The sequence below is a fragment of the Musa acuminata genome, chromosome BXJ3-8 (genome assembly GCF_036884655.1).
Source record: "Musa acuminata AAA Group cultivar baxijiao chromosome BXJ3-8, Cavendish_Baxijiao_AAA, whole genome shotgun sequence".
Lineage (NCBI taxonomy): Eukaryota > Viridiplantae > Streptophyta > Magnoliopsida > Zingiberales > Musaceae > Musa > Musa acuminata.
The window spans coordinates 7,664,622-7,690,937 of NC_088356.1; the positions used below are offsets into that span (position 1 = coordinate 7,664,622).

Below are 26,316 nucleotides of genomic sequence, written 5' to 3' on the forward strand. Positions count from 1 at the left end.
CTACATAAAGCCAACAATTTTATTACCATAGCAGTAAGAATAATTGGTAGTAAACCTTGAGCAGTCGTCGGTAAGGACATATCGGATAGCTTTTCATTAGCTAAAACATTAGCAGAAAAAAGTTGACAGAAAATATTGGAAGTAGTCATCTACTATTTATGTTTGCTATAAGAATAAGATTGAGATCCTTGTCCGCAGTGAAGTTTTCAAATCAAGTGCATGGCCACAACTCCCTGTGCCATCAGTAAAAGGAACCCTAACTTAGTTCATGTCTCAAGGTTATAAAATAATGTACAGACTTTGAAATCCCAGAACCTACAATTGTCCTAAATTATTAGAATCCATAGCTTAGTCTTGAGCCAAATGCATGTCCTACACTAGGCATCAATTAAACCTGTTCACATCCAAACAAGGAGTAGATGCAGGACACATCAACCACATCTTTCGGCAGCTTGTACCTATGCTTAAGTTAATGGTATATATATGTATATAGTGATTGTTTGCAGGCTGATTAAGACTATTTGCTCTCTCCTCTTTCCCCCAACAAAGAAGAAAAATAATAATAATCAAGTATGTATCTAATTAAGTGTGTGTTAGTAGTCATATTGATGGCTTATGGATAGACATGTGATCCTTCAATCAGAAAGCTTAATGTCAAAGACACCTAATTATGCAGGTGACAATGAGATTCATTATTATAAAAAAGTATGAAGAGAGCAAATTAAACAAGCAATTGACTCAATGCCATCTCCTGTGCAATTAAACAAGCAGCACAAGTTCCAAAACCTAACTTTAGTTTGCACCTAAACTTTGCCAGATGTCAAAGATGCTTGCTTTGAGCAATTAAGTATGGAATCTGATTGTAGTCATCCAGTGAGAAGGAGTAGCACATGGGATTCTCTTGGCCTAATTGTCTCATCCCTTCTTGTTCCTCATTCAGCAATCTTCTCCATGCCTACAGACCCCGTGTCTTCCTGCACCAGACATGCTGAATCATAATTGTACAAGTGTTTTGTTTATGCTACTTCTTGATGAAAGGGAACAAGCTCATCCTTATCCCAACACTAAGATCTAAGCTCCCTACTCTTTCTTAACGCATGCAAGCATGCACAATAATCCAATCTCGGATCGTAAACTATATTGTTCTCTAGGGTTTTCCTCCAGAGAAACAACAACCTAATTGGCTAACACAACACCTGTCATGTTTTAGCAACCCAACAAGATGGGACCCACCCATGACAGTGTCACTTAGCTTTAGCCGTGACGAAGGAGTCCCCTCCATTTGTGAGGCAATGGGAATAATCCAGGGTGTTTAGGTGAGAGAAAGCATGAGAATAGTGGGAAGAGAGAGGATGGGGGTTTCATGGCATCATGTGAGTCCATGTGCATCGAGTTAGGAGAACATGAGCCTATGCCACAAGGATAGCAGATTTAGTGCCCATTCCTATATGCACAATTAGCACCACAGACATAAGAGGGTGTGTCTCCATGACATATATAAGGACCTGAGAGACAGCACTTTGTTATTTGTGTTTGAGCACCAAGAGCATGGAGGCATCCTTACCATCCGCAGGATTGGTCATGGTTCTCGACGGGTCACGCCGCGCCGGCCCAAGCCCGTTTCGGCGTCAGGCCTCGATGCACCGAGCTCAAAAGAGAATGAGGAGTAGCGCCGAAGGCCCAACAGGCCGCTCACGGAGCTCGACGGGCTCATCCGGCCGGCCGCCGACTCCGTCGAAGGTTCGCGAGTGCTAATCGAAGCCATGCATGCGATGGTCGATACGTTGTCTGCGTGCTCCGACGAGCGAAGCGAAACCGAAGCTGATTTGTAGTTGCCGTTGTTGATAGCCAACCCACATTCATAGGCAAGGAATTCTTGTGACGTACATGACAAGTCTGTAGTCTTCTCTTCAGCCACCGAATGGATTCAATGTGCTGTGCCTTACCACAACGAGCGTCCATCACCTTAAAATCAGATTTGGACGCATCATAGCATCATAAAATTGATGCCTTCAAATCTTCATGCGCGCAGTCCCAATTAATCCACCTCGGATTGGACGTAACGTCGTGACATAATAATCGTTTATTATGTAATCACATAATTGTTTGTCCTCACGATATTATCGGACGACGTCAGCACCCCCACGTCACTGACGGGCAGAATCAACGTTTCTGTTCCCGTGTCGATCTGGGCCACGTGGTATACTCGTCTTTTGGGTTAACGATCTCACGCCTCCCCGTGACTTGTGCGTGTCCCCGAAACCCGTCCACCAAGCAACGAAGTCAACAGCCTCGAACTATGAGAGAGAAAATAATGATACTAAGGGAAGAGGGGAGGAAGGTGTGAAGCAAAGCGACCGAGGAATGGCGTGCGCGGTGTGTTAGTATACGCGTCCCTCTCGGATCGAGAGAACGGAAGAGAGGGTTCGTGGGACGCTTGGGAGCCGTCCGATGCAGGGACGGGCGGTGTCAAGCTTGCAACCTGGCCCTCCTTTTTGCCATCCAGTGCATCGTCTTCAATGAGGACATAGGCTTCACGTAATAAACACTGCAAAAATGGAGATACAACAAACCGAATGAACAAAGAACTGCTGCCTATTCTGAGGTCCTAATCACCGTTCCCATCCTCGTCTAGATCGCTGTAAAGTCCATTAATTAAATCCTACCGTTCACCGGCCAAGCGCTCGAATTCCAATTCCAAATCGCTTTCCTTCGTTCCTCCAAAAGTCCCAAGGAAGAGAAGAAAAAAAAAAAAAGAAGAGGAGAAAGAGAGGAAGTGAAGTGGACGTGAAGACTTAGCACGGGTTCCTCTTTCCCTCGCCTTCCACCTCGCTTCTCGACTGCCATGGACGCGATCATTGACGTAACCAGCGCCAAACCTTATCTTCTTCTTCATCCCATGGTGGAGATTGATGTAGTCGATGTTCGTGAGGGATATCCACCACCGGGCAGCTCTCTCTCTCTCTCTCTCTTCAGGCGATCATAACCATGCCCACCATCGTCGTCGTGCTCAAAGATGGAACTTTTCTTCGCTTCTTCTAACTCCAAAGTTGGATGTGGCTACTGACACCTAAATGCTTTCTAGTCTCTCCTGCTGCTCCTCTAGCAACTAAAGTAAATGATTATTTTTTATCTCCTTTACAACTAAAGTAAATTATTATTTTCGTAATTGGAACCTAATATTTTAGGTAAAAATAAAATTTTTTTGAGTATTTTCCTTTAAAGAGATATAATATAAATTCTTCCAAGTTGTTTGCGTTAAATATTTCAGACATAATGCCTCCTATATCATTGTCTTATTTTTTTGAAATAATATTTTTTTGATAAAATTTCAACAAAAATCTACCCAATTTGACATGTTAATTATTCTTACTAATTTTTGCGTTAACAAAAAATAAAGTAGATCGAAGTATCTCCTGAAAATAAGTTTAATGTCACCAAATAAGAGGCCCTTCAGATCTAGTACACGTGTCGGATCACATGCGCCACACCCGCACCCACACGTGTGACTATCTTCTCTACAGACGTCTTTGTCCTCGTACGAGCCGCCCGGTTTGGGTCGGCACGCTCGCGCTCGACGCTCCCCATCGCCGCCCGTATCAACGCCTCATCGCCCACCTGCGATCGCCGGTCGCCTGTCCCTTTTGGTTTACCTTCTTTTCCCCCCGCACGGTTAAAGAGAAACAAGGAGAAAAAGCTACGTCTTCTCTCTCTGTCTTCTCCGGTCTTCCTCTCTGTCTAGTTCCTATCCGTAAGAAGCCAACCCTAACTCTCACGAGCGAGAGAGCAGGCGAGTACCTGCTGATGCTGATCAGATGATGATGATGATGGATAAGCGAGATGAGGAGACGATGGAGGAACCGGCCGCCGAGATCCCGCTGCCGTTCTCCGCGCAGTCGCCGTCCACCTTTCCGCCCCCGAGAGGGACGTTCCTCGATGCTGATGGCGCGGACAGGGGCTTCCTCGAGCTGATCGGCCTGCAGGAGCTGCACCAGTCGTCCTTCCTGTTCCAACAACCGGCCGCAAGAGCGACGTGTGTGGCGTCTGCTCCTCCTCCGGTCCAAGCGAAGTCCTCCGACGCGGTTAACTTCCCTGCGAACCCGTCGTCGATGTCGTGCTCCTCGACCGAGACGGGCGCCAACCCGACCAAGCCCGCCACCGCGGGGGAGGCGAACGAGCAGGAGGCCGAGACGAAAGAGTATGCCATACGACACTGCGATTTGTAGCTATCTTTGAATATGGAATTGAAATCGAAGCTAATGTTGGGGAAACATTACAAAAATGGCAGGAGATGCAAGGAGGAAGGAGGGAAGAAGAAGAAGAAGAAGGGGCAGAAGCCTCAGAAAGAGCCGAGATTTGCGTTCGAGACGCGGAGCGAGGTCGACCACTTGGACGACGGTTACCGGTGGCGCAAATACGGACAGAAGGCCGTCAAGAACAGCCGCTTCCCCAGGTATTATTTGCTCCCTCTGCCACTCCATCTCCACCGCGCTACCCTAACTTGCTGCAATCATGGCCTGACGCTTCTTCTGTCGGCTCTCTGCTGCAGGAGCTATTACCGCTGCACCAGCGCAACATGCGGCGTGAAGAAGCGGGTGGAGCGGTCATCGGACGATCCCGCCGTGGTGGTGACGACGTACGAAGGGCAACACAACCACCCCAGCCCCGTCGTGCCGCGCGGCGCCCACCATGCGCCACCTCCCCCGCCTCCGCTCCTCCCGGCGGAGCCGTCCATGCCTCCCCCGCTTGGGTTTGTCTTTTCGCCGCCGGTGAACACGAAGGAGTTCCAACTCCCCCTGCTCAGCAGCTACCTCGCGCCTCCCCCGCTTGATTTCAACCGTTCAGCCGCCCCACGGACCCTCGTGGTGACCTCCGATCTCACCGCCTCCATCGAGGGCCGCAATCAGACGGCCGAGTCCGCGATCAGGGACGACGGGCTGCTGCAGGACTTGATACCGTCAGAGATAAGAAAGGAGGAGTAGTCGTAGAGTTATGGTACGTTGGTCGACCTTCTCCTGACAGAGATTGGTGTTTTCTCCTCCATTTTAGGAGATTTTTCCTACAATATTTTCCTCTGACTCCGATCAGTTGGATAAAGAAATCATAGCCGTTCTTTCCCGTATGCACAGATTACCTACTGCTGCTGATTATGTTGTATTACTTACTCTCGGTAACTCTCTGTATATTGAGTTGTTTATCTAAACCTTTCAGTTGAAAGATTGCATTCTTGTCATTAAGAAGCCACTTTAGGAGATTTCACCGAGGGATGCAGAAGCATAGAACTGGAGATGTGTTCCGGTTAGGGTTGTAGGATAGTTGATCAGAGTCATGGGTGGAGCGAGTTGAGTTGGGGAAAGGGAAGGGTGAGAGTGAAGGACTGGTGATGTGCTCAATTCTTCACCTTTGAAAAGCTGAAAGAAACCTCACAATGAGGGGAATGTGCAGGAAAGAACAGCCAGGGAGGGAGTATGAAGAAGAAAGCTTTCCTCATCTCATTTGGAATGGAATTTATGGTTCCTTTTCATTCATTTTGCCGTTTGCATGCTGCCTGTCAGAGCAGATAGCCACTGAGATTGGACATTGCATTCATGCACTGCAGGTTTGCAGACAGCAGTAGGAATGCAATTCTGATGGTTCTGGATGAACTTAATGCGTTGTTTCTTTGTGTTTGTCCTTTCATTCTTTCAAACATAAGGAGAAAAAGATGAGTGAGATGATGATGGCGGTGCATATATGTACTGGTCTTGCTAGGAAATATGAGATTTACTAAATGAGGTTTCCAGTTGCAGCAGGAGATTGATGGAGTCAGAAAGCAGTGGCGGGGAAGGAGTGGCTTCTGAATGAACATTGTTGAAGTGGAAACATCTCAGTTTATTAAAGAGGAATTCACAGGGCTTCATCGAGGAACATTGTGTACGCCTTATCACCTGCAATTTGATCTCAGTGTTCAAAGACCAGGCAATAATGTCTCATTGTTTTACTCGTCCAAAAATGGCGCCGAATGACAAGTTTGTACCTGCAGCGTGACCAAAGTCAACGGGCGTTTGAAGGATGGAAGGAACATAGTTTGAGGATGGGACAGGCGGAGGCAACCTCAAAAGAGAGGGAGGGGCATGTGGATGGCTATATATAAGTTAGTATTTGAGTTAATTATAAATTATCTCATCTAATTAGTCGATATATATAATTTTAGAAATTATATTGAGATTTCTATACTTATGAAAGTAAAATATTTAATCTTATTTTTTTTTATATTATCATCGATTGTTTCACGAAAATATCATATATATTCATTGATAAACTAAAGCGAGATGAAAATTATATAATATTTTTCGTTAATAAAATTATTGATATAAGAAGAAATAATGCTAAATATTTTAATTTGATATAAGGATTTCAATATAATTTTTAAAAATATAAGGATCGAGATATTAAAAATAACTAATTACTTAGTAATATATAATTAGATCGACATATTATTTGGCATAATCATTTCTCTCTTTTTTTTTCACTAAAATATTATATTTTATCTTTCAAATTATAAAATTATATATATATATATATATATATATATAATTTTAGTCGATTTCTCTAGACAAGCCTCAAGTTTAAATTTTCCTATATAGCGTTCCTCATTTCCAAAATGGCGCAAGGAAGCCCTTATTTTTTAAAATGATAAAACTATCCTCGTTGACGACTCACAGCTCGTGCGCTTCGATGGATCATGAAGGGTCTCTAATCTTAAAGCACGGGAAGCAATTACTTCGGATTACGTGAGCGCGTGACGAAAACTAAAGAAAGAACAACTGCATGCAAAATCCAGCGGTATGAATGGATCCAATGTACATATATAATTAATTTAGGTTCGAATCAATTGATTACCCGGTCGAATCGGACCTGGTTTGGTCGGTCCGTTGAACCGGTTAAAAACTATACTCAAGCGGAACTAAAACAAATCCCGAACTGCACAATCTGAGCCGTTGGATCGACGTTTTAACGCATTGAACCGGTCATCTTCATCTTTGTCAAACCTTTTACTTTCTCCATTTCAATCGGCATGAAAGCGCGTGGATGCAGGTGGCGACGGAGATGAAGGAGACGACGGCCATCGTGGGACTTGAGGTGGTTCCCGGCCCATGGGAGGTTGCCTCATCTCCCTCGGAATCCGCAAACTCGAGGACGAGGGCTACCGCGAGGCCGTAGATGACGAGATCTTAACCCGCTGTCGCCTCAAGGTCTGTCGGGAGGAAGGGGACAGGGAGGCCGTCGAGAAGCGCCTCGGATTTGGCCAGGTCGAGGAGCTCATCGAGGAAGCCCTTGAAAATCTCAACCTCATCTACATGATGCTCGGTCCGCCCTTGCTCTGATCCCCCCTTTCTCTTCTTTTCTGTTCCTCGCCAGAGTCGGATTGGTGATTTAGGGCTTCCCGGGTCTGAAACTGAGTGATCTTTGAGATTTTCATCCTTTTCTCACATGTTTATTAGTAAATAGTAGGTATTTAGAGTGAGTAGGCTCTTCAGTATTCTATGGCTTATCCGTCTCATAGAATTGCTTGTTGTCTGTTCTCGCCGTCTCACTAGAATGAAGACCTTTATAGGTTTCACGATGAGAAGGAAGACTATGGGGATGGCAATGCCATAAAAGATGATCTTTTCTTTGAATGAACAGCTCATGCATATTGTGACAGTCGGGATGGTAGGATGATGAATAGTGGTTGACAATGAGATCAATTATACAATACTTGCTCCTGTGTAACCTACATACTTAGCTGGAACATAAAATGTTAAAATTAGTCAACTACATCATGTTGAAATTTGTCTTATTCTTGCTAGTTGTTATCTCATTTGAGATCTGGTTTATGCCTGCTTTTTCAGAAAAGTGCAGATGTGATTGTCTAATATGGTGTTAGACAATGCTTTGCTGAATCATATTAATTTTAAAATGTGACTTGGCTAGCACACTCAACATATCCACACATCAAGCTTCCTAATGTTGTCCAGAATTTGGTAGAAACTATGGCACCTCATAGCTTAGGTTGCACTAATTGTCTGATTTACTAGATGCAGGTTGAAACTAAGGTTGTTATCTTGTTTAAAAATGATATCACCATTCTTTATGTCAAATAATGAATTTGTATTATATTTGTTTTTCAGTGCAGGGATGGTAAAAACTCATTTTTGTCATCATTTGCATCATTTCTCATGCCTATCCTTATGGTCAAGGATGATGCTAACATCGGCTGAACTGAAATCTTGCTGTTATACACTAAAAAGGACAAAGCTGACAAATGGAATGTTTATCTATTTAATGTCCAATATTAATGTGTTTATGCATAGTGATTGAATGTGTTAAGTCTATAAATGTGGACACCAAGGCAAGTACTAGTGAGTTCAGTACTCTGGCCACGTAATTTTGGTTGCAATTTCTGGACTAGTTGTCTTTCTAGGAGTCTCAAGTAAGAGAAAATCAAAATTCAGGATGGATCTAGTTTTTTAAAACTAAAGAAACAATCGCGAAGGTATGATTTACAGCTGCTGTATTTAGTGACTAAGGTCAGTTGTTGCTTCAAGCTTTTGATTTAGAAGTTCAACCTTCTTACAAGTCAAGTTAGACAGTCTTGCACATCAAATATATGAGACATAGTTTGGTGCAGTTCAACACAGGAATATGTGAGAGAAATTTCCATTCTGCAATTTAGTGTATAAGTTTGACATATATTACAGATGAAAGCTTGATTGAAGCCAAAACTGATAAATGCCTCTGGTTTGTTTGTTTCCGCAATTCCTGCAGATCATTAGATGTGTCTTTTTGTATATCATGCCCTGCTTTGATTTCTAGGATCACCTTTGTCAATCTTTTTCTCCTTAACTTAGGGAATGCACATTTCAGGCATTGGCTCTAAATGATGCACCATCAAGATTAGGAAGAATGTCATATCAACATAAGTCCATACAGAGCAACTGTTTCTTTCGCATTTTAGTATGGTTGTTGGTGGTTACATATGGAGTTAAACTGCTACATACTTGCATTCTGGTATGGTTGCGGTGGTTTATCATATTCATATGGATAAGTAGTTATCTTTTTTTAACATGATTTGGTAGTCATAATAATGATAAAAGCGCACAAAAAAATTAGAACTTGAGAAGAGAGAACTAGATGTTGGAAGTTTTATGTAAATAGGTTGAGTGTTTTGACTTCTCTTCTTTGTGTTGGCTTGTAATGCTCAAAGACATCAGCTGAGAGGAGCTAGGTCCTAGTGAAATCTAGAAATCCTTTTTCATCTATCTGTTGAAGTCCTCTCTTGTCATGAACATCTCACAACGAAATCTCTAGTTTATTTGCTGTTTGTTTCTTTTAGCAACTTATCCTGTTTTTAATTACTTATACTTTTCTACTTTAAATATTTAATTATAGAGTGGGAGCCATGGCATGTTCCTGAAGACTATGAATATGAAGTCATTAAAGTCAACACTGTTTCCCAAACATGTCTCTTGACACTGACCTTGTTAACTCCTAATGGAGTTCTTCAAGACGGTAGGGGCAGTCTTTCAATCAAAGGTTTAAAGTTTAAACCTCTGGCTCAGTCGTCTCAAGTTATGTTTGTCTCAAGAGCTCTTATCATTTGGTATGTTATGCTTATCATTAATAGTCTACCTTGCTCTTGTGATAAGAATTCTGTTAGGAGTCAGCAAAAACATAACCTGCTTGAAGGATCCTTTGTCGTGACATTGTTATGATATATGTGATGCAACTCTTAAAGAAAGTTTTTTTTGGATTTGTTGAAAGTTGTGCTGCAAGGTTAGTTCATATAAATAGTCAAGAACGTTCTGATATTAAGAACTAGTCAGGAATGTCAGGTCCATTAAGTTGATCTAACATTTATTTCTTCAGTTCATGCTATAAGGGTTAGAACATCTTAATAGTCTTCACAAGAAAGAAAATTAAAATAAAATTCTACCAGAAATTGTTGCATGAAGCATTTTAACTTTGGATCAACTTCTAAGGGATATCTGGTGGTTGGCAGAGACCAGGGATGGGAGGTTGATTTGGAATCAAGTGTGCATTATCCACCAAGTATTGGACCTGTGTGATTTGATTCGACTGGGACTGTCCTTGAGCGGTGTATATGGAGACCTGAGCCTGGGTCTCAGCCAGCTCACGTTGGGCGACGCTGATCTCCCTCTGCAGCATCGATATCACCCCAACACTCCCATAAACTGGATCTTGCACACGCCAGTAGGCCTCCAATGCAATAGCATCTGCAGCTTGTCTTCTTTGCTCCACTGGAATTTGCTGCAAGATATTTATGCACACTGATGAGAGTACATGTTCATTATATAAGTTCTTGTGTTTTGTTGCTGGAAAATTCTCTCTTTAATTTTGGATTGACCATGTCTAATTAAATGTCTTGGTTTTGCAGGAAATTTTTTCATATGTTCCAGATCCAGAGAAGGGCACATGAACTAGTGATTGTGATTATAGCAAGAATGCAGGAAGAACAAGAACCTGCAACATTCGAGCGGCATTGCTGGCACCAAAGATCCTATGAACGCAGGCGAATCTTTCGGGGTTGACGGAGGGGAAGTAGGGGGCTAACACACAATCCTCGCAGCATCTCCTCCTCAGGTATCGACAAGCAGCACATCGAGTGGAATTGGACATTGCTGTGGTTGCTGCTGGACTCTTAGATTCTCCCAAGGGACACAATAGATCCCCCAAGATCTATACAGGGGAGGGTAATCTAATACTGATCTGGCTCTTAGATTTTGCCAATCTAATGGAATTCTTGTGTACATTTGTTGACAGGTTTCAGTGATGGAAAGTGCAACGGCTAATGGTTTAAACGGAGGTGAGGAGAAAATGGCATGCATGGAGAGATGAAGGTATGAGCAAGCGTGTCAATCTTGTCAAATATGTTTCATGTAAACCGTTACATTTGATACCACCATGGTGAAACGAGATCCGTACAATACTTGGAGAACTGTGTCATGACCCCACACACACAAAAAAAAAAAAAAAAATATATATATATATATATATATATATACTTTAAATAAATTTAGAGAGATAAATACAATATATTTTATCAATTTCTCATAAACATAGTGATATGGTTATTATTTTGATTCGACTCATGAGATTCAGCCAATTCTGAAGATAACGAAGGGCTTATTAAGCATTTCATATCAATAAAGTTTAAAAGGTATTGTTACACAACTTTACGTCATCGTCAGGGAGTGAACATGACTCGATCCCAAGGACCCAAGGTGGTCCATGCAGATTCTTAAGCGGAGGGAGTCGATGTCAGGTTGGGTCGGAGCGTCGTCGGTTGGATTGACAAGGTAGAACAATATGAGGTGGGTTCTTTTATGTCAAATTTCAGCACACATGCTGAAGTCTAGAGGGGGATTCTTGATTTGACTCTTTCGAAATTTAAGTCAATATGAGGTTGAGTTGAAGGTGTTGTGTTTTTAGTGTCCTAAGGTTCGATCGCCTCGTGCTAGCCAAGGGGTTGATCATATGTGGTTCGTTAATGTTTCGGGCGATCTGCCCGTATATTTCTTAAGGTGTGGATTGATCTGCATAGTTTCATGTCGTGTCACGTTGTTTCGCATGTTTCCAAGGCGGTTCCATGCCGTGCGATGTCGTCTCGTATGACCCCAAGTAACACGAGCACGATCTGTCATCACATAGGGGGTCCAAGATGTCACATTTGTGCACATGCACCATGTCAGCTTCGAGGCTCCACGTTGTTGACTGTTGTGTGTTGTTGTGAAGGCGATACCAGAATATACCCTATCAAGTATATTATATTATTAGTTTGTTAATTAGAAGAACTAGATTATATAAAAATGATATTCTTATTTTATGATTAAAAACATTGAACGAATTAAACAAACACTGTATAAAGACACAAGATATATATATATATATATATATATATATATATATATATATATATATATATATATATATATATATATATAGATAAATATCTTGATAAGAGACACGAGATATAGTCATTTTTTTTATCTTAGAAAAAGATTTATTTATTTTCTTTTGTAAGAAGAGGTATGAATGACATATATCTTTCATGTTCGAAAAAATTCTCACCCTCAACTTATAATAGTAATCGAAACATGGGAACATATAAAATCAATTTCGCTAAATAATTGACGTGACACACATATTAGTACGACCAGCTTAGCGTCGGCAATTACCACGGGGTCATGTAGAATCAATTTCACCTTATCACATGGCGAAGATATTGTTAGGATCAGCGCACCATCGGGAAACTGCTGATCTCGGCTACCACGTGTCACCTGTAGAGTCGTTGATCCAATGTCATGTTTTGGGCCAGATGGAACAGGTTAAGGCCATCGGAGGCCCGCGAATTAACTGCTCACATTTCCTCCGTTATTTCATCAATTTCTCTCGTGCCTTTGTTGTGCTCTTCTCTTCTATCTTCTATTCCGTCTTCTTCCTGTGTTTCGTCTTAGCCTTGCCGACACATCCTCTTCCCCTTGCCCTAATCCCTCTCCGATTTGAGGAGCTTCGGTGTTCGTTGATGGGGAAATGGGCGACACGCCCGTGCCGTCTTCTGGATTTGGTCATACGCTTTGTTTCCCCGGTGGAAAATGGTAAGCGCTGACGATCTCCTTTTGTTGTTTGGTAGGGGTTGTTCTTGCACGAACTCTGTGTAATATTTGGCCCATCTTGGTGTTTTTTTTTGTCTTCTGTAGCTTTCTTGCCTTCCTCCAATGATTATTCTTTTCTTTGGGATAATATGATCTGGACTTTAGGTCAGAACAAGTACATTGGGTTCAATCGGAGATGCAGTAGCTGCATTTTGAGATTTTTGGTTGTTTCTCACGACAAGATGATTTGCTTCTTTTGGCTTCTCGATTTCGGGCGTTAAAGCCAGTATTTTTTTGGGTGTTGATTCTAACGTTGACCTTAACTTTACGCAGGAAGATGAGATTTTTGAAATATTTGGAGGTGTTCTAAGTGGCTCTTCGTAAATTATAACGAGAATGTGGGGGCTTCTGTTTGGATTAGGGCCGTGACGGATAAGGGAAAAGGAAACTTCTATATTGATTGTGTTTATCATGGATAGACAAATATCAGTAGATAGAGATGTTTTGGTGGATTTGGAAAGTGGCATGAATACGATGATAAACCAACAAGAGGAAGCAAAAGATGTGGGCTGCGGCGCAGGGCAGGGGAGAAGAGTGTTGGATAAGGAATGGAGTGGCTTTCTGGGCATTGATGGATTCATGAAACATGAAGAAGCTGTGAAATTGGAAAATGGTATGCCTGGTTGTGCTGAGCTTCCTATCAGGAATGCAGAAGCTTCAGTGGACAAGAGGGATGGAGGAGAGGAATGGGTGAGGCTTCTGGAGGAGAAGGTGGGAGCGGAGAAAATGAAAAAGAAAGGCTGCAAAAAGCATCCGAAACCACCCCGGCCTCCCAGGTCTCCATCGTTGGATGCTGCTGATCAGAAGCTGATAAGGGAGATTTCTGAGCTTTCCATGATGAAGCGGGCAAGGATTGAGCAGATGAAAAAGAAGATGAGGAACACAAAGTCGACATCTTCTACAGGCAACTTCTTTGCCTTGATTGTTACCATTCTTTTCTGCCTTGTTATAATCTGGCAAGGTATACTGCATCCATGATTTTTGGTACCTCCAAGTTTTACTGGAAGTTGTTACTTATATATCAATGGCAGTATAGTTACTAGCATTTTGTAGCTTCTTTTTTCTTGGGTTGTGTTGCTACCAAGTAATTGATGTAAGATATTGTGGAAGAATTTGTTCTTCATTGACATATATATTTATGTGCTTTATTTACCATATATTGATGTCAGATCCCTTGAAGTGCAAATATTTTACAATGTGTTGTTTTACATTCTGTGTTGCAGAAAAGGAATGTTTCAAGTAACCCTCTGCTAGGTATAAGAAAGTCTTGTTAATTCTGCTTGATGCTAGTTCATACAAATCAAGATGCTTGCAGATGTTGCTAGTACACCCAATATTGATGCTGCCATAATCAAAGTCAAAAACCTCACCAGAATAGCATGCCTTATCTGAGAACAGTAATAAGAAACAACTGATCATCTTGTTCCTTTTTCTTTAAAAGTTTAACTTTGTATTGTTGAAGGTTGATTTATGAGACAAAGACTGACAAGAATCATGACAAAAGTTGTGTTAGAATGACAATTTTGAATTAATATCAATTTAAGAATTTGAAACAATTGGTCATCTCAGTTGTCCTTTCATCTGCAGCCATCTTTCAGCTAATGTTGATGTTTGAGTTTGATGCTTTCATATATATGAGTGAATTGCGTTAGAATAACATGTTTAAAATGGTGTAATCATCTCCCTGTTTACATCACCAATTCTTATATCTAAATATTTCACTATGTAAATTACAATGACTGCAACTTTCATGTGTATGCATGGCTCTTTAGTTATCCTGCTTTTAAGCCAATAGTTTTCTGGAAAATGGCTTATGATGAACTGCCGAATCTGTTGTCATGCTTTATACATGACTCCAATGTTAGGATTGATATACAAATATGGTGTCAATGCTCAGTTTTATTCTGTTTACAATACCTAGCCCCAAATTATGGCTGACAACTGATTCAGAGTGCTTAAAAATGGGTTTTCATCAGCTTCGTATTATACTTGATGAAGCTTAGCACTTAGAGAAGTCCAAACATAATTCAACCTGATGTGGTATATACTATATAATGTACACCATCTGTAACATCCATGTTTAGTCCCACATCGGAAGTGAGCAAGATTAAGATTGACTTATAAGGATCTGATGAGTGTACTACTATCAACTTCAGTTTAAGCATTTTGGGCAGTGGTTTAGACCAAACGAAGTTAATAGGCTAGTTAGCTCATCAGGCTCGAGCCATGACATTTGGTATCAGAGCCGGCCTAGTATTTGGGCATGGTGAGGGAGCTCAAGTAGGAAAGGATTACCCGTGAATGAAGTCAGAGGACTCGTCATGGCGCGGAGCCACCATTGAGCTACGCTTCACATGCACTATGTTAGGGTTTGATATGGGTTATGCTGAGCCTTGACGAGGACAGTGGTTTAGACCAAACGAAGTTAATAGGCCAATTAGCCCATCAGGCCCGGGTCATGACACCATCTCTATATTTTTCCTTGTGCAACTGTCATTTACTGATTATGATATTTATATGGATCTTTTTTTTTCCTTTTTCGAGCATGTTAAGATTCAATTGTGTTTGATTTGATCGTATATAAACGTAAACCGTATCTGGTTTATTTTAAGTGTTTAAGGGCACTAAACTGCTTATTAATTAATATTATATATAAAGTATTTATATCAATCTCTGATTTGAGTTTTAGTTAATGTTTAATTAAGCTTAATTTTGGTGTATTCTGATGTAAGCTGAAACAAATTTGGTCTGTTTTGACTTTCAGCTGTTTGTGTCCCTTTCTATATTAGTTTTTTCACTTGTGATTTGTTGTATAGCAATAAGCATCAAAGGAAAATATAGTTTCTCCAGGTTTGGATTGTCCTATCAGCCTATTTACATCTATGTAATGATAAAAAGTCCATCCTGTGCACTGTGAATCATGAACACTCACTTCTAAGGTAAAGTTAGCAATATTTGTTATTAATCACTATTCGTAGTTTTTTGTATGTAAACTTGGAGAAGTTGTGCAATAACTTCTTCAGTTGCAGAAGTTTATAATGAAAACATTTTGGGAATCTATCTGTTCAAGATTTGGTTCCAGATTCTGCTGGAATTGTACTCTTGGACAAGCTTCCAGCACATTGGGGTTATTCTCTTCTAATTTAATCGTTAAATAACTGATCAGAAATCATGATTATAAGTGTTGACATCTGTGGGACAATGAAAAATATTTCACTAGTTCGTTTTCATGGCACCTAAATTGTCCTCTAAGGTGCTGATTTATTAGTTGCAATCAGGTATGTCTTCGAACTCTCTAGTAATACAGCTGCTGTTGCAAGTTATGATGTAATTACATCCTGGAAGTTAATATCTAACTGATCAAGCTTCTCAGTTTCATACTTTTTGTGGTTCTGTTAGAAGCTTTTTCACAAAGGAGTTCCATAGTCAGATCTCATGGTTCTGAATCTTCGGTTCGCGGTGGATTAATCTCTGTTCACTTTCACAAGAATGCTTCAGTAAATCACCTTAATATGTCTTCCTCAGGATACCCAAGGTAGGCAGGTTTGGTTTTTTTTTTTCCGCCGTTGTAATTATCTATACCAGTTTCATTAAAAAATCTTGAGATAGTTACATCTGTTTAGTGTTTATATAGGATATCCTAGCAATGTTTTGGATGGCAAAATATACCCGCTAGCACTAAGGGCAGCTATGTAACTAGAGATTTCATGTTGCTAACCGCTTCTGTAATATGAATACTACTATTTAATGATATGCATGTTTCTAATGCCTATCACATGTCTTTGTTCTGATTGCAGTAATTTGTAAGCAAGAAGAACTGGATGATGAGCAGTTCTCAAGATCTCCTGCAATCTCAGCAATAGAAATTTGCAACCTTTGCAAGAGATTGATCTGAATGTAATGTGTCACCCTTTTCTTTTTCGCCTGCCCTTCTTGCAGAGACACTCTCTGCATCCTGTTTGATAGTAATTATGTTCTGTAAATACGATCAGATAACAGTGAGCCGCTAAGAGTTTGACGGTTCTTCTGGCCTTCAAACCTTCAGCTTGTTCTTAAAGATTTTGGCACCTTTGTGCATATTTTTCCAGTCCATGTTGATCCATGAGCCATCACCCTTTGCCAAGAAAAAGAGAAGTTTCTTGCCCTGATTGGTTTCTGGCCATTTGCCATTAACAGTTTTCTTACGTAAAGATATATTTTGTTGCTTAGTACCTTTGACCATGTTTTAAAAGTACTTATAAATTGGGAGTGAACTGTATTTATAATAGATTTAATTAGTTTATGGGCATCTTATATTATAAATTGTCACATGGCAATATTTAGAACAGTTTTAATCTAATTTTTTAAAATTAATTCTAATCAAGTTTACTGCATTACTTAAGGAGAAAAAAAGGAGAAGCAAATGTATAAAAAAAATTGGAAGAAATTAAATTATGATTGTTATTAGAGGTAACAAATATTGATTTAAGATCTTACAAGTTTATCAATTATTATCATCATATATTAGATCTTGTAATGTGTTATTCGGAAGTGAGTCAATGAATTGAATTTATTTTTTTACATTACCTGGGAGATGAGAGAGAACACAATTGTCAATTTTTTTTAATGGTATGATTTTATCGTCTATGTGCAGAGATATTTTTGAACTTTATTCCTTGATTAGTCTGATAGTTATCTTATTTTATATTTCTTTTATTTTATTATCATAAAAAAAATCCATATTCATTGTAAATTACTCCTAAATCTATTTGTTATTAGAGTTGTATTTTAGTTAAGATGTTTTATCATCCAAGTTGATCCATATCTTAATTATATAACTCGATATAAGTTGTTACCTAGTGAAAGCCAATTTAATTTATCTTATATTTGCATAAATTATAATTAGTTTAAAGGTATTAAGTTGCACATGATAATATTTAGAATAATTCTAATGTCGTTTCTCATATTGCTCAAGGAAGGGAAAAAGAAATTAAATATAAAAAAAATAAATTATGATTATAATTGAAGTTACAAATCTTAAAAATTCATCAATTGAAGTACAAATTTGATTCCATCATAGCAACGTTCATGATCATATCATTTTAGAATATTAGAAAATGAAGAGAAGTTCGTTCTTTTAAATAACTTATAAAAGTCGGATGTTAGATGTAATTTTTGTTTATATTTGTGTCATTTAGTTTTTTTCACATACCATATAAAGAGTTTCAATAGATTTGATAATTTTATTTTGATTTGTTTTAATTGTCATTTTAGTTTTGTAAATATAGGTTGTCTATGGCCATCGTATAAATTTAAAACTATCCCAAAATATATCATCCAAATAATCATTTTAGGATTTTTTAGCTTCGTATGGGGATACAAAGTGTTAGCCAGTATAGCATCCTAGAGCTACTCAGATGTTATATGATTGAATGGGTCTTTGGGATATTATGTAAGGTTGATTCGTTGTCAATGTTTCACAGTAGCATCATATGGGCACTTGTGGGGATTTTTGATCATGAGAGACCATTTGTTGCATGATTGTTTAGTGTTTGCGAAGTCTATATTTATAATTTACATTATCTATTAAGTGTTTGGTAAAATCTCTACTCATAGGATCCCGAGAAAAATGCTTCCTCTAACTTATATTCTCTTTTACAGGCCTTTACTGGACCATAAGATGTTTCAATAAGGTTAGTCCTTTGCAGATGAATATGCAAGGGTGTTGCACTGTCATAGATAGTCATCGTGCACTCACAATGTAATCAAATCAAATATTTGAGATTGAGATTTAAATTTTATTTTCCTTACTTGCCATCATAATTTAGGAAATCTTAATCTACTTCCTTGTTTGTTGATATGAATTAAGGAAATAACTATTAAGTATTCCAAATATGATGATATCATATTTGTTAGTATATTAAATGAAAATAATTTATATTAAATAAATACGAAAATTAAAATTTATTTCCCTTAATAGAGGCTCACCACCTCCTATTTAAAGGGGAGGGATTTCTCTCCTTCGTTCCTTACCTAGTCGAGCCTGGCAGCGGGAGGAACGAGGAGTTACACTCTGTTGACAAGAGAACGAGGAGTTACACCCTATTGACAAGAGGTAGGTTTCCCTACCTTTCTTTAAAGTTTTAGCTTTTATTTTGATTCTTTAAATGTTGAAAGTTTTATAATTTGAAAAATGTTTATCAATTCTTTAAATGTCAAATTTTTTATATTAAAATAATCAATTAAAGTTATCATAATATTCTTTGACCCATGATTAAGGTTTTTATTGTATAATTAAATATGTTAAAAAAAAAATGTTTTATATGATATATTTTCTGTATTAGAGTTTATCTTCAATCTTATTTGGATTAAAATCTTGTTAGACTAGAATATGTTATCTAAAATCCCTTTTTTTGATATTCTTTGATCTGAAATTTAAAATATATTATTCTGAATGATTTAAAATATGACTAGAATATGTTGAAATTTTATGTGTTGAAAACATGATTTTTATTTGAATTTAGAAAGCTATTTCCTTGTGTTAAAACTTATCTCCTAGTCTCTCTTTTAATGTCTTATGATTTCTAGTCAAATTGAGAATGTTATTTCTTTGTATTAAAGCTTTTCTACTCATCTATCTTTTAATGCATTATTATGTTTTCATTTATGTTGTTAATGGGTATATGCTATGACTAGTCCATGGGCCAAGGTTGGGCTAGTTTTATGTAATGCATGCTCGATCATGTATAATGCACATAACCAGTAGATGAACTGGCTCAATCTAGCCCAATATTATTGTTGAACTTGAGCCCAAATATTGATTGAATTAAACTAGACTTGATTAGTCTAGATCAATTCAGGGTGATTCCGAATTGATTGACTTATTCAAGTTAGTTTAACCTAAATTGAACTTAATCTAGTCTAAATTATACTAGTCTAGGGTGGTTTCAGACCAGTTAAATAAGGATTAGAGATCAGTTCAGTTAGGCTCTAGTAAATCGAGTTCAATTGAATCGATTAAACTAGAGTTCAAGTCAATTGAGGGTTAATTTATATTATTTGATATTGATGATTTTTGAAAGAGATGTTTTAAATATGTTATTTCATCCCGAAATGGATATGACCAGTGTGAGATTATATTCCTGCCGAGAGCAGGTAGGGCGATTCCCTTCGGGGATTAGCGGGCCGTCAGACGTGGCGGCTGGACGGTTCCTCCATCCGCTGTTGGGAGGAACGTGTCCCCACTTTGGCGGGTGTGGGACACCACTCCATCCGCTGTTGGGAGTGTGATATGAGTTTGCCTCCATCCGCTGTTGGGAGAACACAAACTCATCCCGTAGGATAAAGCATCTTCATCCGCTGTTGGGGGAGTGCTCCTTCGGGTACTTGATATACGCCAATGGGATGATTGATTGAATTTTGATCATGTATTCATCTTGATTTGACTTTTGGGGTTCCTACTCAACGTTGCTGAATTTTCTTTGTTTTTGATTTTCAGAGCAGCCTCTCTCTAGTACTAAATCATATTCCAATGGAGAGCGGACCTTCCTCTACCGCTAGGTAGAGCCACTTGGATGACTCTTGAAGTTAACATCACTATGTTTACTTTCTATTTGTAATTTTATGAATAAATGAATTGTAATAAATGGTTATAGATGATGAATAAAGTGATGTTTATTTATTTGGCTTGTGTGGATATATATATATATATATATATATATATATATATATATATATATAAATCCAAGATGTGACACACAATACTTTCATTAATAGATCATTCATCACCTTTGTTTACTTGCATATATATTTGACAATGTGTTTTACCTTGTTTTTATGTGTTTTTACTTAAAAATTATAAGCAAGAATAGTTTGCAAGACTACGGAATGATCTCTCACCAAAATGGGTAGAACTGCTCTAAAATGACCCAATTTTCGTGTGTCATGACTTGTTTTTTACAAGTTGTGATGCGGAGCCAAATGTCAGCCATCTCAGTACTCTAGAACCACTCGAGTGGCCCAGGACTGGATGAGGATTTTGGATAGTATTGAGCATTGATTGAATTCACAAATTCGTATATTAAGATTATAGAAACTTGTTAACCCACTTGGCACTCAGTGAGTAGCCATTCGTAGACTTGCGATTATTAGTTTACCTTTTAAAATTTATATTTTCTCCTTTCTCTTTTTTCTCTCTTTGCTCACCAAGTGTTTGTTAAATTATTAATAAAATTATCCTCTTTGTTATATGTTGGGACTTGTCTATCATTCATTTTCAGAACTAATCAATTTGCTCTTTTGTAGGTCCTTCGAGACTTAAGCAAGGGTACAACTAGGTTGATCCTTTGCGAATGGATAATGTAAGGGTGTCTCATGACTTAGGTAATTCTAACTAAGTTTATTATATTATGGTATTAGAGTGGACAACCAGTTCGATCAAATAACGGAAGTTTACAATCTCACATGGCAAAACATTATGGTGAATTAAGCAAAATGGGGTTGGAGAAGGGAAAAATTATCACCTTTAGTTCGAGTAGTTCGAAATCCAATAGTGATGATAAAGATTTGTAAGAATCCTAGATGGGAGCAATGCATTTGTTGAATGCATTGTAAGGTCAAGTGGGGGAGAACAAGAAGATGAAGCAAAAAAAAAATAGGGAGCAATGAGCTAATGTACATGAACATCAAGCTAAATAGTCGAACAACTTGTGCAATGGTGGACACGGGTGCTACTTACAATTTTATTATCGATCAAAAAGTAAGGCGACTTAAGTTGAACCTAGAGAAGAGCCCAAGTCGGATGAAGACGGTAAACTCGAAAGCAAAGCAAATCTCCGGGCTAACAAAAGGGGTCCCTATTAAGATTAAGATATGGAGCGAAAGCACAACTAATATGATGATACTATTGGATGACTTTCAAGTGATCCTCAAAATAGAGTTCATGCACATGATGAAGTTGGTGTTAATGTCATTCTTACTCCCTATATTTGATAGAAGGTGATCGACCTTTGTGTGGTTCAAGTTTTTCAAGGACAAACTAAAGACCCACAACAAATATCAACTTTACAACTAAAGAAGGAGGGGCGCAAAAAGGTGAATTAACTTTCATAGTTACAGTAAAGTTGGAGCTACTAGATGTGGAGGCTACTCATAAACCTGTTGTGGTGGTAGACATTTTTGTTATTTCTCTCTTGCACACTAAGTATTTATTGAATTATTTGTAAAGCTATCCTCTTTATGAGACATCAAGACTTATCCATCATTTCTTTTTAGAACTAATCAATTTACTTGTTTACAAGTCCTTTGGAATCTAAACGAGGTTGCAACTAAGCTAACCTTTTATGGACGGATAACACAAATATGCCTAATAATTTAAGTAATTCTAACTAAGTTTGTGATAGCACGACTTAGGCAAAACCAACTAAATCTATGACATATGATATCAGAGCGTGAAAAGTACACTTAGAAATACTTGGCATACAAATATAGGGGACTTAGTGGGGTTGTGTTGAACGCAACCAACTCATATAATCGTTTGAGGGAGGGTGTAGATACATATAAAAAAGAATCACTAAGAGGAGCAAATATTCAAGGCTGACATTTAAAAGAATGACCAACCTTTTGTACACGATGTATTATGAGGACAAACGAACAAGAAAAAATATATAATACATAAAGATTGAGATAGCTAAGTTTGAGCTACGGCTTGATATTGGCAATCAAAGGGAGAATCATATACAATAGACTACATATGTTGAGAGGGGTACCTCAAGATGACAGCTCAATAAAGCTTAATGGAATGAGTGAGCAACAAGGAGTCATCACATGATCTCTTATGAGATAATACATTGGTAGATGCAGTATGAGATCAAATGAGGGAGCAACTCTAGGCAACACTAGATGATGACACACTTGGAGCCAATGTGGAGATCATTTTCAATGGAGGACTGACATATGGAGTAGGCATGATGGCCAACATCAACTTAATGTAATCCAAGGATTAGAGCAACTTAGGTAAAACTTGGTGAAGTACTCAAGTCGCATAAAGGGAGTCAACATAGAAGATGAAACATGGTGTGAAGGCACGAAAATACTAGACATTCATTGGACAGAGATTAAGGACATGAACTCTAATAGAGATAAGAGTAAGATTATATTATTATATGGGTCTCTTGTTCTAATGAAGCGAACTCATTTTATATTATTCCAAAGTCGAATAAAGCTTCGAGGCACATACACCATATCTTAGTAAAGTAATTAACATAGGGACTAAGGTGACTCAACTTACAGAGGTAAAATTAGATTTAAAAGACCTTGGCATGAGACAAAAGAATATAGAGGTAGATACTCTTGAAGAATATGCTGTAGTATTATCATTTAAGTTGCCACTAAGGAAGATGTGTGTAATGTAGATTATGCTAGGACCAAAGGCCTTGTATCCATATAATAGCATAACAATTTTAGTGAAGTCAATGAACTTTGAGAGCTGTTAGATGATGGACTATCTTAGAGTTGCACTTCATCTATGTATGACATAAAAGCAAGTAAACAAAGGTCGATTACCGAAGGAGTGAATATAATTGAAAGTGATGGAAGCTTAGAATGTGCTGGTGGAGAACAGATATTGAGAGATCACGATCCAAGTTTATCATATAATAATTAAAATATAACGAAGATATACTAGGAGATGACATAGTCTAGCAAATCCTAGTGCTTAATTTGAGGCAATATGACACACACGAGAGATGTCCAATGAAGGACAATTATACGAAGGCATGATTGGAAGCTATTAGGAGCTATACTTCAATGTGATAATAAAAAGGGCTATGAATTTAAGAAGTGAATATCATAGTATTATAGAAGTGGGTCTTTCATGCTGTACCGAATTTTGCATCATATGAAAGCTTTAGTCATCAATATATGAAGGCTATGTACCACTAAGGAGAATTTTGAGTGTAAGTACTAGTGAGTCCCATGGGGGAGATATGATAATATAGAGATATGATCATAGATGTTAGAAAGTTAGACTAATTTAAAGCTCATATTTACTTGAGAGAGCCCAATAAGTTAGAGAATAATATCGAGCGAGTAAATATTACTACTAAGAATGTAAAAGATAATAAAATCAAAATGAGCCTTACAACTTGATGGCGAGGGCTATGCATGAGAGGTGTAGTATATCTTTTTGTTAACTAAGGAAAATTGCTTGAAGAACACAAATGTTTTGAAGCAGGTGATTAAAAAAGCGAGGAAGCAACGATGAGTTCAAAGGGACTTAGCTACCCAAAATTAAGTAACAGTTAAGATGAAGATAGACTTGGAGGAGTGTCATAGTGTTGCATAGCTTCCTATCAATTGTGAAGAAAAAGACGTAGATAAGAGACGATGAATAGTAGGGTCATAGGCATGGTAATGTCATGATACTATAGAGATGAGATTTATAGAGTCATCAATCTCTTACTCTCATGGAGGGAGACACATGGTCATAAAGGGGGGCTGAGGAGGTGAAGAATGCAAAGGTAACGACAAGGCAAAAGGATAGAGGTTAGGGAACTTTGTAACTTCGATGCCAATAAGCTTCTCATTAAGATAGTTGAAAATAAGAGACTTCGGGTCGATGTAGGAGTGTTTAACTAAGGAATAAAGTAGGCAATATGCGATCGTATCATTACCGAGAGATGATAAGGAGACAAGACGAAGATCAGAAAAGGGATAGTAGAAATGGCGACAAGAGTCACAAGAGTAATATTCTATTTTAGAAAATAAAAGATTACAAAAATAAAATAAAAAAGAAGCCCTCTTTAGAAAATAAATAAAAATATAAGATTTGTTAAATAATTTATTCTTAACTATAAATGCTGAATATGACACGAGGAAACAAGAGTCAAGACTGGAGGAGAGATAATAGTGACGATGATGGAAGTCATAATAAAGTTAATATTATCCTTTGATAAAGTAAAGAATATTTTACAATAATTAGAAAAAAAACTTGAAAAAAAAGTAGGCAATATGCGATCGTATCATTACCGAGAGATGATAAGGAGACAAGACAAAGATCAGAAGAGGGATAGTAGGAATGACAACAAGAGTCACAAGAGTAATATTCTCTTTTAGAAAATAAAGGATTACAAAAATAAAATAAAAAAGAAGTCTTCTTTAAAAATAAATAAAAATATAATATTTATTAAAAAAATTATTCTTAAATATAAATGTCGAATATGACACGAGGAGACAAGAGTCAAGATCGGAGGAGAGATAATAGTGACGATGATGGAAGTCATAATAAGGTTAATATCATCCTTTTAGAAAGTAAAGAATGCTTTACGAGAATTAAAAAAAACACTTAAAAAAAAATAGGCGATCGTATATTATCGGGAGATGATAAGGAGATAGGACGAAGATCAGAAGAGGGATAGTAGTAATAACGATGAGAGTCACAAGAGTAATATTCTTTTTTAGGAAATAAAGGATTACAAAAATAAAATAAAAAAGAAGCCCTCTTTAGAAAATAAATAAAAATATAATATTTATTAAATAATTTATTCTTAAATATAAATGTCGAATATAACATGAGGAGACAAGAGTCAAGATCGGAGGAGAGATAATAGTGACGACGATGGAAGTCATAATAAGGTTAATATCATCCTTTTAGAAAGTAAAGAATGTTTTACGGGAATTAGAAAAAAATTACTTTAAAAAAAAAGATAATATGCGATCGTATCAGGAAGATGATAAGGAGACATGACGAAGATCATAAGAGGGATACTAGCAATGACAACGAGAGTCACAGGAGTAATATTCTCTTTTAAAAAATAAAAGATTACAAAACTAAAGCATAAAAGAAGCCCTTTTTAGAAAATAAATAAAAATATAAAATTTGTTAAATAATTTATTCTTAAATATAAATGTCGAATATGATATGATGAGACAAGAGTCCAAATCGGATGAGAGATAATAATGATGATGATGGAAGTTATAATAAGGTTAATATCATTCTTTTAAATAGTAAATAACGTTTTAACGGAATTTTAAAAAAAAAAGCACTACAAAAAACAAACAATTGCGTCTGCCGGGAATCGAACCCGGATCTATTGCTTGGAAGGCAATTATCCTAACCTTTGGACTACAGACGCCTTTATGTTTATTTGTTATATATTTATTAATCGAAAATGATAGTACATAAATATTTATTAATTGAAAATGATAGTACATAAATATAAAAGAAAATTGTTTAAAACAAATGCGTCTGCCGGGAATCGAACCCGGATCTATTGCTTGGAAGGCAATTATCCTAACCTTTGGACTACAGACGCTTTATGTTTTGTTATAAATTTTATTAGTTGAAAATGATAGTACATAAGAATAAAAGAAAATTGTTTAAAACAATTGCGTCTGCCGGGAATCGAACCCGGATCTATTGCTTGGAAGGCAATTATCCTAACCTTTGGACTACAGACGCCTTTATGTTTATTTGTTATAAATATTATATATATATAATTATTTTAGTTCTTTATTCCCCAAATCAAACGCGCGTTGGTAAGTTGAAACAAACCGCTTGATTGATTTGACCATTCATTGATTCCTCGACGTCCACATTTGTCCCTTTCAGCAAAAGTTACGAACTGTCCCAAGAAGACGT

The 26,316-nt window shown here is 37.8% G+C and overlaps 3 protein-coding genes and 3 non-coding genes across 13 annotated transcripts; 3 read left to right on the forward strand and 3 right to left on the reverse strand.

The window, feature by feature from the left end:
• The first annotated feature begins 3,669 nt into the window (after nucleotides 1-3,669).
• LOC103994254 (probable WRKY transcription factor 48) lies at nucleotides 3,670-5,217 on the forward strand. 2 transcript variants are annotated; one of them, XM_009414586.3, is made up of 3 exons: nucleotides 3,670-4,198; nucleotides 4,289-4,453; nucleotides 4,550-5,217. In XM_009414586.3, exons 1-3 carry the CDS (start codon nucleotides 3,816-3,818, stop codon nucleotides 4,980-4,982), a joined length of 981 nt encoding a protein of 326 aa, XP_009412861.3. In that variant the 5' UTR covers nucleotides 3,670-3,815; the 3' UTR covers nucleotides 4,983-5,217. The 2 variants fall into 2 exon arrangements, with proteins under 2 accessions (XP_009412861.3, XP_018685720.2); XM_018830175.2 differs by having other exon boundaries at nucleotides 4,289-5,217.
• A 1,830-nt stretch (nucleotides 5,218-7,047) lies between these two features.
• LOC135644457 (probable NADH dehydrogenase [ubiquinone] 1 alpha subcomplex subunit 5, mitochondrial) lies at nucleotides 7,048-10,968 on the forward strand. 5 transcript variants are annotated; one of them, XM_065162028.1, is made up of 5 exons: nucleotides 7,048-7,350; nucleotides 9,415-9,625; nucleotides 10,025-10,322; nucleotides 10,421-10,626; nucleotides 10,807-10,968. In XM_065162028.1, coding segments are annotated over exons 1-3 (426 nt in total). In that variant the 5' UTR covers nucleotides 7,048-7,136; the 3' UTR covers nucleotides 10,026-10,322; nucleotides 10,421-10,626; nucleotides 10,807-10,968. The 5 variants fall into 5 exon arrangements, 4 of the variants coding, with proteins under 4 accessions (XP_065018100.1, XP_065018098.1, XP_065018099.1 ...); XR_010498481.1 differs by lacking the exon at nucleotides 9,415-9,625 and having other exon boundaries at nucleotides 10,032-10,322; XM_065162026.1 differs by lacking the exon at nucleotides 9,415-9,625.
• A 1,457-nt stretch (nucleotides 10,969-12,425) lies between these two features.
• LOC103993319 (uncharacterized) lies at nucleotides 12,426-16,785 on the forward strand. 3 transcript variants are annotated; one of them, XM_009413342.3, is made up of 4 exons: nucleotides 12,426-12,641; nucleotides 12,972-13,659; nucleotides 16,098-16,233; nucleotides 16,496-16,785. In XM_009413342.3, the coding sequence occupies exons 2-4, from the start codon at nucleotides 13,110-13,112 to the stop codon at nucleotides 16,503-16,505; spliced, it is 696 nt and encodes a 231-aa protein (XP_009411617.1). In that variant the 5' UTR covers nucleotides 12,426-12,641; nucleotides 12,972-13,109; the 3' UTR covers nucleotides 16,506-16,785. The 3 variants fall into 3 exon arrangements, with proteins under 3 accessions (XP_009411617.1, XP_009411618.1, XP_065021520.1); XM_009413343.3 differs by having other exon boundaries at nucleotides 12,972-13,602; XM_065165448.1 differs by lacking the exons at nucleotides 12,426-12,641; nucleotides 16,098-16,233; nucleotides 16,496-16,785 and adding an exon at nucleotides 13,922-14,073 and having other exon boundaries at nucleotides 12,977-13,659.
• An 8,953-nt stretch (nucleotides 16,786-25,738) lies between these two features.
• TRNAG-UCC (transfer RNA glycine (anticodon UCC)) lies at nucleotides 25,739-25,810 on the reverse strand. The gene has a single exon. It is a non-coding gene; the product is annotated as a tRNA-Gly (tRNA).
• A 108-nt stretch (nucleotides 25,811-25,918) lies between these two features.
• Nucleotides 25,919-25,990, reverse strand: TRNAG-UCC (transfer RNA glycine (anticodon UCC)). The gene has a single exon. It is a non-coding gene; the product is annotated as a tRNA-Gly (tRNA).
• A 74-nt stretch (nucleotides 25,991-26,064) lies between these two features.
• Nucleotides 26,065-26,136, reverse strand: TRNAG-UCC (transfer RNA glycine (anticodon UCC)). Its single transcript has one exon. It is a non-coding gene; the product is annotated as a tRNA-Gly (tRNA).
• Nucleotides 26,137-26,316: the final 180 nt, after the last annotated feature.

Excerpts from the sequence above, each read along its gene's own strand:
- LOC103994254 (XM_018830175.2), top strand. The coding sequence starts at position 3,816 with ATGATGATGATGATGGATAAGCGAGATGAGGAGACGATGGAGGAACCG. Across the intron at positions 4,199-4,288 it reads CAGGAGGCCGAGACGAAAGA|GAGATGCAAGGAGGAAGGAG; the intron begins GTATGCCATACG and ends CAAAAATGGCAG.
- LOC135644457 (XM_065162027.1), top strand. The coding sequence starts at position 7,137 with ATGGGAGGTTGCCTCATCTCCCTCGGAATCCGCAAACTCGAGGACGAG. Across the intron at positions 7,351-10,024 it reads CCTCATCTACATGATGCTCG|AGACCAGGGATGGGAGGTTG; the intron begins GTCCGCCCTTGC and ends GGTGGTTGGCAG.
- LOC103993319 (XM_009413342.3), top strand. The coding sequence starts at position 13,110 with ATGGATAGACAAATATCAGTAGATAGAGATGTTTTGGTGGATTTGGAA. Across the intron at positions 13,660-16,097 it reads CCTTGTTATAATCTGGCAAG|AAGCTTTTTCACAAAGGAGT; the intron begins GTATACTGCATC and ends TGGTTCTGTTAG.